General features: G+C 47.4%; 1 protein-coding gene across 1 annotated transcript; it reads left to right on the top strand.

Annotated features, from left to right (window-relative positions):
• The first annotated feature begins 8063 nt into the window (after nucleotides 1–8063).
• LOC128846748 (olfactory receptor 11A1-like) lies at nucleotides 8064–9014 on the top strand. The gene has a single exon (XM_054045996.1). It carries the CDS (start codon nucleotides 8064–8066, stop codon nucleotides 9012–9014), a length of 951 nt encoding a protein of 316 aa, XP_053901971.1.
• The last annotated feature ends 532 nt before the right edge of the window (nucleotides 9015–9546 follow it).

Raw genomic sequence — 9546 nt, 5'->3', positions numbered from 1 at the left:
GCCTCTCAGAAGTGGCACAACCAGCCAGGTCAGAGCGGGAGCCACATGCCTGGAGAGGCCCAACCCACCACTCACGCCCCAGGGTTAGGTGGGAGAGAGGGAGGTGAAGAGGAGTGAGCAGTGGCCGCGGCCTCATCTGGGCAGAACCCAGCAAGAGCGGATTGGAGAGGTGGGGCCATCGTCCGGACACCGGGGCCCCTTCTGAGTGCGGGCCCGGCACCATGGAGCTTCTGGTACTGTCTCATAGGCACTGACTCCATGGGTGCACCCAGCACGTCCCACCCGCTAATGAGCCATACCGATCAACGCCTCCCACTCTCTTCCCATGTCTCCTGCCCACTGCGATCAGCTGTTTTGCAACATGCAGGAGGCTCTCGGGGGGAGGAGGAACGAGGATGCAGCTCACTCAGGGAAGAGGGTAGAATGGGGTGGGAAGAGGCGGGGTGAGGTGGGGTTTTGGAGGAGGGAATGGACTGGGGGTGGGGCCTGGGGTAGAGCCAGGGGTCAAGCACCCCTCCCCCCCCCGGCACATTGGAAAGTCGGCGCCTGTGCTCCCCAGCTTGTTACAGGAGCTGTATATCTTATGAAAGTGGTGGGACTCCATTTGTAAATAAACTGCAAAGATATTGGACCAGCACAGGGGTCTCTATGTAGTTTGAACACTGAGACAGAAACAGGACCAAATATCAAATTCATTTTAAATAATGAATTCTGCCCAGCCTAGCTGTTTTTAGGTTTGAGCTTCCCTTTCTCTTTTAAGAGGGATCAATCTAAGTGCTTCTAAATTTGCCCTGCCTCGTGGGGCAGCTAGGTACCATTAGAGGTCCAAATTTGAACCAGAGGTTCCTGAGATACAAACCTCCCCCAACCCCACAAAAGCAACAGCATTTGAAAATTCAAGTTGTGTGAAAAATAAAATCCTTAGAAGAACAGCTGGGGCTCAAACTATGGCTCGGCTCTGCCCCAAACTTCGCAGTCGCTCAGGATTTATCTCGGCTATTGCACAGAGCCCACTGTCCCTTTGGGATTATATTGAAGAAGCCAGTGTGACACAGAGACCTCATGGTGTAAACTGGCAGAGGGGTTGTCAAGGCTGATTCCTCACTCTGGCACTTCGAGTGCAGAAGTGGGGCCCGCAAGGATTATAAAAATTAATACTGGCCACTTGAGGATTCTATTAAACTCCTAAGGTTGCAGGGGTTGGCAACCTTTCAGAAGTGGTGTGCCGAGTCTTCATTTATTCACTCTAATTTAAGGTTTCGCGTGCCAGTAATACATTTTAATGTTTTTAGAAGGTCTCTTTCTATAAGTCTATAATATATAACTAAACTATTGTTGTATGTAAAGGAAATAAGGTTTTTACAATGTTTAAGAAGCTTCATTTAAAATTAAATTAAAATGCAGAGCCCCCCGGACCGGTGGCCAGGACCCGGGTAGTGTGAGTGCCACTGAAAATCAGCTCACGTGCCGCCTTTGGCACGCGTGCTATAGGTTGCCTACCCCTGGGTTACAGCTTCTCTCTAACCTTGGATGGGTAGATGCTGCCACACCCAAATGCAAAAAAATTCCTTGAGAATCCAGGAAGGCGCACTTGGGAAATCCTTCCTGTGGGATACCCTCAACCCCTTTCACCTCCCCTCCCTCCGGGGAAGAACTGAGAAAGAAAAAACAAAGGAAATGAGCTGTTGCCACTAGCTAATTAAACAACATGTCCACAAACCTCTTAGGGACACAAAAATCCAATCCTGTTTTTAAAAAAGGTAAATTTTATTAAAAAGAAAAAGAAAGAAAACACATCTGGAACGTAGGCTTTTTGCTAGGTTTTAGAAAAACAATTACAAGGATTAAGCATCAAGATAGCTTCTTGAAGTCCAGCCCAAAGGTTACAAGCAAAACAAAAGCACCTGGGGTTAGCACATAGGAGTCCACAAGCCATAAAGAAATAAAAGAGTTAAGCCTAATTGCATCTTCCTAGACATTTCCTGATCTACTTACGTATCTGGGGTTCAAATGAGTAGTTTCTAGGTATGATCTGATGGTTTTTCATACCTGGCCAAAGCTTTTACAGCATAGTTCCAGCCCTGTCTCTCCTCTCCGGAGAACAACAGACAGACAAACAAAGGGGAAGTTTTTTCCCAATTTTAAAAAGTTCTAGCCTCCCCTTTGGCTCTTTTAGTCAGATGCCCGCTCCCTTCCTTTTAACTATGGGACTTTTTAACCCTTTACAGATAAAGCAAGTAGAGAACAGCTACTAACAGGGATTTTATAGCTAACTGGCTGGCTGGGGTGTCCATAAAAGGGCGCTATCCCCCGCCCCTTCATTTAACACAGAGGTCCATAGACTTTTACAGGGATCCCCTAGGTCAGTTATATACAGTAGCCCACCGGTCATCATAATTACTGCAAGATATTTGCACAGGCAATAGTTTGAGAGATGTAAACTATTTTGTTCCAAAACTGTTGAAGTCACCCGAGTCGAGCATATCGAACAATGAGTCTCACGGGAGACGGATGGATGTTTGCTGTCTGGGCCAGGTGCGGGCCTGGGGATTTTCAAAGACAAAGGAACCCCAGGAGAAGTAAGAAAGAGGGGTCACAGCCAGCCTGCCCGTGAAGCGCAGGTGAGCAATACTGTAGCACAGTGCTTTCAAACCAGTATTGGGTCACTCTGGACAGCACCATCAACCGGGCCATTAAAAGTCCCATCAGCGGTGCTGCCTAGCTAAGGCAGGCTAGTGCCTACCTGTTCCAACACTATGCTGTGCCCCAGAAGTGGCCAGCAGCAAGTCCGGCTTCTAGGCGGGGGATCATGGGGCTCTGCGCACTGCCCCCACCCTGAGCACTGGCTCCATACTCCCAGCCAATGGGAACTGGAGGGAGGGGGGCGGTGCCTGCATCCAAGAGTCACACGAAGCCACTTGCATGCCTCCACTTAGGAGCCGGACCTGCTGCTGGCCACTTCCGGTGCACAGTGCCAGGACAGGCAGGAAACCTGCCTCTGCACCCCAGCTGCACCATTGACCGGGAGCCACCTGAGGTAAGCCCGTGCCCCAACCCAGCACCCCAATTCCCTGCCCCAACCCTGAGCCCCCCCAAACCCAGAGCCCCCTCCTGTACCCCAAACCCCTAATCCCCGGCCCCAGCTCAGAGCCTGCACCCCCAGCCCAGAGCCCTGACCCCCTCCCACACCACAACCCCCTGCCCCAGCCCAGAGCTCCCTCTGGCACCCTGAGCCCCTCATTCCCAGTCCCACCCTGCAACCCTCATCCCTGCACCCCAACCCTCTGCCCCAGCCCTGAGCATCTCCCACACCCCAAATCCCTCATCCTCAGCTCCATTGGGTCATGGACATCAACAATTTTCTTCAACTGAGTCCCCAGAATAAAAAGTTTGAAAACCACTGCCGTAGCAAGACATGAGAGTATCTTGTTAATTACATCTAGGCACTAGGATGCCTGTTAGGATTTTAATTTATATGGAACCATTTGTTTCCAGTGCTTATTCTTGAATCTCAGTGTGTTGTTAGTTAAACCTATTTCTGATTTCACTATAAGCAGATCTGTGTTAAACAGAGCAATGAGCTGAGGTTGTCTTCTTAGCATATGCACGGCGTGCCTCAGGCAGCGTGTGAGCGGATTCATAGCCGAATTTGGTCCACTGGTTGGATTGTTACTTCCCCGGCTTGTGCCAGGCCCTGATGGGGACTGCGATGTCAACGCCGATCCATACCCCCCACGAGCTGAGGTGAAACTGGTGAGCGGGGTGCACGGCTTCTTGGGAAGCAGCAGATCTTTGAATACTGTGATGGCCCAGTGGAACAGGGGCTGGATGCTCCAGGGGGCTCAAGGGTCAGAACAAGCCTATAACTAGCCTGTAGATTGACAGTGGGCCTGCCTAGGCCTAGGGGGAGTGCTGGTATTGCCCATGCCCGGTGGATCCCCAACAGGCACAGACAAGACTTCCTCACACTCAAGGCAGATGGTAACGGGGTACCACGCAGTGCTGGGTACCCCCGGGAAGCGTCACAGCTCTTGAGGGTTATGTTAAGGACTCCAGGTTGGCGCATTGGGAAAGCAGGCCAAAGAGAGTGAACGTTTGTGGGTCTGCTGTCCCAAGAATTCGATGGTTACAGGTGATGGTTGCTGAACCAAAGTTATGCCCAGGCACAAGTGGGATGTAGCCCACGAAAGCTTATGCTCAAATAAATTTGTTAGTCTCTAAGGTGCCACAAGTACTCCTGTTCTTTTTGCCCATGCACTGTGAGTCTGAGCCCTGTCCTTGGCAGTTCTCGGAGCATGGGGCCCGGGCACAGTCCCTGTATTCTGAAGGGTTCCTGTGGGGAGTTTTGCCCTGAAACCAAAATTTCTGGTTTGGCAGCATCATTTCAAAGGGCTCTAAAATCGATGTGTAGCCCCTGGTTTTATTTTAGCAGCATTGTCAAGTACATTCGCCTTGATCAAACAGCGGGAAATGGAAAGACTCTACTAACCTGTTAGTATTTCGGCCATGCTGAGCAATGGAACCGAGTGCAATCTAAGACAAACAAGTTGCAGGGTCATTTGGTCAAGGGATTTCTGACATACCCTTCATCTAAGGTGAGCTGCTCATTGCATTTCCAGATCCTTATTTTGGATGCAGAACTAGGAATGAGTGAGGGGGAATGTGTGGGGCGGGGGGGAGACAGGAGATGGGTTTGGAACTCAGCAAGGGGACGGGGAATGAGGAAGATAATGTTGTGACAATTTTCAAAAAAGGCAACCAGGGTGATTGGGTATCGATAGGCCGGTTGTCCTGACAACAATCCTGGTCGAAATACCAGAAAAGCTGAGCCGGGGTTCAACCGATAAAGAATTAAAGGCTAGGAATATAAGTAATGCCAGTCAACGTGGTCTTATGGAAAACCAATCTTGTCAAACTAACCTGACTTCACTCTTTGAGATGACAAGTTGGGTTGGCAAAGGCAACTGTGATGTGATCTGTATGACATCAGTAAAGACAGCCAAGAAAGGAAGTACAAGAATCAATGGTTGGAAGATGAAGCCAGACCAATTCAAATTAGAAATAAGGCCCATGTTTTTAACAGTGGGGGTGATTGACCATTGTAACAAACCAATGGTGGATTCTCCATCTCTTAATATCTTCGGACCCAGACTGGCTGCCATTCTGGAAGATGCTTTAGCCAAACACAAGTTATTGGGTCCAAAACATGGGTAGCCGGGTGACATGCTATATGGGAGCCAGACTAGAGCTCCTAATGGTCCCTATGGTCCCTTCTGGCCTTGAACTCTATGACTCATGGATAAATGGGGATGGGAGGTAGGGGAGAGGATTGAGGGGGGGAGGGTGTGTTGGGCCAGGGGAGGGGAGAAACACTGGAAGGAGGACATGGGTGTGGATGGCAGGGGGAGGGACTTGTCAGCTCCACATTCCCTTATCCGGTGTGAAGCCACCACCCCTTTCCCCTCCTCTCCCCTCCCCTCCCCTGCTCCTGTCCAGCTGGGTGATATGGGGGTGGGGTGGGGGTAAGGAGAGACACCTCTTCATAGCGCCATCGCTCAGGGCAATGGCCAGGAGACAGAGAGGGACATACCTCAGACAAAGGGGGAAATAGGGCAGCACCTTCCCCAACCCCAGTTGGGATCTGGGGGCCCCTGCATCTCTGGAAGTGTTTGATCAACTATTCCTGTCCCCGTGCATGAGCCTGGTCTGCACAGTTCCATTGGCCCCTCCGACAGGACTCAGTTCTGCAATGAGCCATCGATCTCTCAAAGTGCAGCCTCACATCACAGCAACAGATCTGATCACAAGCTGCTCCAGCTGATCCCTCCACGGCTCAACACAGCTACGCCTCATACAGCAAACCCGCTTGGAGCACACGCAGACAAAGGCTGGAATTCAAATCTGTGGGACACACCCCAACACCACCCTATTCTCTTAGCCCTTCCTCACGCCTCTTGATTATGGGTAAGTAGATTTCAGAGTCAGAGGGGACCAACAGATCCTGTAGCCTGTATAACAAGCCGGAGAATTTCTCCAGTCACTTTTGCATTTAGTCTAATAACTTATGTTTGACAAAAGCATATTCTGGTCTTGATCTGAAGACATCAAGAGCTAGAGAATCCCCCACTTCCGTTAGTGGTTTAAACTTTGCACCCCCACTACTGACTCAGACACGATGGCTATTGTCCACTCCAGGAATCGGAGTTAAAGTCGTGTTGCAGTGACATGGGTGTACTTTAACTCTCCACTACAGGGTTTTCAGAGGTTTAAGTTTAATGACTTTCCTCATTCTGGAGGGGCACAAGGCACCTCTGGGCAACCTTAACTCTGCTTTCACAAAGTTTGGGGGAATTTAATATATGTGGTAAAGAAGTAAAAAATGGAGAAGAGTTTTTCTTTGAAGTTAGGAGTTATATGCCCTCCAACTCGTTCCCTTTGAGGTTAAGAGTTTGACGTTCTTAACAATGTCCCAGTTGTCCTAAACATGGATTTAAAATCCCATCTACAGAAGTGTCCAGGGAGATTTCACCTTCTTGCAAGAAGGGTAAATAATGAGACACCAGAGACGGCCACTTTTATACAAGGCACAACGTACACCAAACAGGAAGCAGAACTAGGACATCCAGACTGGAATCTGCTTGTTGAAGGAAATCAGCTACATGGAGAGATGACATTAGAAGATGGACAGTAGAACCTCCATCCTAAAGAAAGGAGTCCTATCAAACAATTCCAGCTTGAAATAGACCTGTTTTAGAGGTGAATCAACCTTCATTACTCTTTCCAGTTAAATCAGAATTGCAGATGGACAAGAGTGAGCGGCTGATAAAGTCCATCCTCTCTTCTCACTGCTGTGTTTTACCTTTCAGGAGGGGGATCTGCCTCCCTGAGCTGTTGAGAAGCTTAGTGCTACATAGATGCTAACAATGTTTTAGCTGTATAGGTTGAGCTTTGCATAGCCTCTTTACTGTGCACCCCGCTCCCCAAGGCAGGTTTGGAAATCTCAGCCTGAAGAGTATAGTTTGGAACCATAGAAATAGCTAGATCAGATGAGATCATTGATCCACCCAGTGCAGTATCCTGTCTCCAACCATTACATGCACAAGCTACTTAAGAGGTAGGTGCACAGCGCAGCTTTCTTCCAACCCACCCATTTAATTAGCCATTTAATTGTCCTATACAGTAAGGCAGGGGGATTTATTTCCCTTTTCAAACCTCTGAATTTTATCTTTGGTTTGTTTTTGAGTTCTCAATCGTGTAACTCTGGCCATTCCGGTTCGCCATGTAAATGCTCGGTCCTTTAGAATCACGGTTTCCTGCTCATGGCTTGCCTTCTGCAGACCAGGGCAGCATGGGGTGGGATCAAACAAAACGCCCTTGCAGAGAATACATTGAATGGGCTTTCCAAATATTTTAATGTTCTGGTTCTCAAACTTTTGTATTGGTGAGCCCTTTCACACAGCGAGCCTCTAAGTGCGACCCCCCCCATAAATTAAAATAATATTTTTAAAAATTTAACACTATTATAAATGTTGGAGGAAAAGCAGGGTTTGGGGGTGGAGGCTGACAGCTCGCGATCCCCCACATAATAACCTTGTGACCCCTTAAGGGGTCACGACCCCCAGTTTGAGAACCCCTGATCTAGAACATGACAAATTCATGCAGCTCCATGAAGCTGACCAATTTTTTTAAAGCCAACACAAAAATAAAATAAAAGATTTTTATTGTGCATTGCACAGGACTTCCAGTGCTTTCCATGCAGTTCTTCACACTGATATAACCTGTACTTCTATACCATATGAATACCTAGCCTGATATTGCGTGTCATAAATTCAGTGTCCATATAGAATGACAGTGTCTTTAAGCTGCTGTTCATGGAGATCAAAAATCTGTTACAGAGATTGAGTTGTCTGTCAGTTTGCAGCTTGGGTTGCATTCCTCTAGTGACCTGCAGAAGACATTAAAAAAAAGAAACTTATGGCATTATTTGCTAATGGTGTATTAATCTTGAAATGTATTTTTATGTTCTCTTCCAGGGGATGCGGGATTTTCTTTAGCTACTACCTATGGCCAGTGCAGACTGGGGCAATAAAACAGCTACAGAATTCATCCTACTGGGATTTGGGGATATCCCTGAGCTGCAAATTCTTCTCTTTCTTCTTTTGTCAGTGATCTACATTGTGACCATGGTAGGGAACATCCTAATCGTTACACTCATTGTAACTGATCAGCACCTCCACACTCCCATGTATTTCTTCCTGGGGAACTTGTCCTGCTTGGAGACTTGCTACACCTGCACCATCCTGCCCAGGCTGCTAGCCAGTCTCCTGACGGGGGACAGAACCATTTCTGTCCAGGGCTGCCTTACACAATATTATTTGTTTGGTTTATTTGGAGCCACAGAATGTTATCTCTTAGCTGCAATGTCTTATGATCGGTATTTAGCAATATGTAAACCACTGTACTATGGAGCCCGTATGAATGGCCGATTCTGTGTCCTGCTAGCAGCTGGGTCTTGGATAAATGGGTTTTTGCCTATTACCATAACAACTTCTTTGATGTCACAACTGACTTTCTGTGGCCCCGGTAAGATTGATCACTTCTTTTGTGACTTCACCCCAGTGATAGACCTCTCCTGCAGCGACACCCGCCTGATAGAATTTTTGGGTGTTGTCCTTTCGGGTGTATGTTCACTGCCCCCATCTCTACTGACTGTAACATCTTACATTTGTATCATCACCTCCATCCTGAGAATCCCTTCCACCACTGGGCGGCAAAAGGCCTTTTCCACCTGCTCCTCTCACCTCATTGTGGTTACAACTTTCTATGGGACCCTGATCATTGTTTATCTCCTCCCCAAAACTAAGATACTGCGAGACCTGAACAAAGTGTTCTCCGTCTTCTACACTGTCCTGACACCCCTGGTCAATCCTCTCATCTACAGCCTGAGGAACAAAGAGGTAAAAAAGGCCCTAAGAAAAGCAGTCAGTAAATTTATGGCTTTCACAAGAATTTAGAAACTGGTAGGTCATTGTTTTAGCTGTCAATGAAATGGCAATAAACTGTGGAGATTTACTGAATGTGGGAAACGGATCTTTCTGTTTGGTGTTGTGTGGTCATTTCTTCAGAATAGCTAGTGATGACTTGTGGCAAAGAAGAATGGAGTTGCTAACCCAATAGAGTGAGGAAAATCAAGACTTCTCCAGGGTCAAAAAAATTAGGTGATATCCTGACCCTGCTGAAATGAATGGCAAAACTCCCATTGACTTCAATGGAGCAGGGATTCACCTATTAAAATAACACACCATTCAAATGTAATTTACCCATTGTACCCACTTTATATAACAATTGTTGTGCACAGTACAAATAGGCTTGGAAGCATTAGATTTTAATCTGTAAATATCAGTACATGTTGATTTCACCATGCACACTCAAACTGACTAAAAAATATTTCGATAGAAAATTATAGAAAGCTACAGACTGGCAAAGAAAGAAAAATGCAGCTTGAGAACATACTACAATTTGATTTAAGGCTATTTACTTTGTACG

Source organism: Malaclemys terrapin, chromosome 12, assembly GCF_027887155.1.
Source record: "Malaclemys terrapin pileata isolate rMalTer1 chromosome 12, rMalTer1.hap1, whole genome shotgun sequence".
Classification (NCBI taxonomy): domain Eukaryota; kingdom Metazoa; phylum Chordata; order Testudines; family Emydidae; genus Malaclemys; species Malaclemys terrapin.
Note: the sequence above shows the minus strand (reverse complement) of the source record. Positions and strands in the feature narration are given on the sequence as shown.

What these genes read in the sequence shown, in the direction of transcription:
- LOC128846748 (XM_054045996.1), top strand. Translation starts at nt 8,064, where the DNA reads ATGGCCAGTGCAGACTGGGGCAATAAAACAGCTACAGAATTCATCCTA.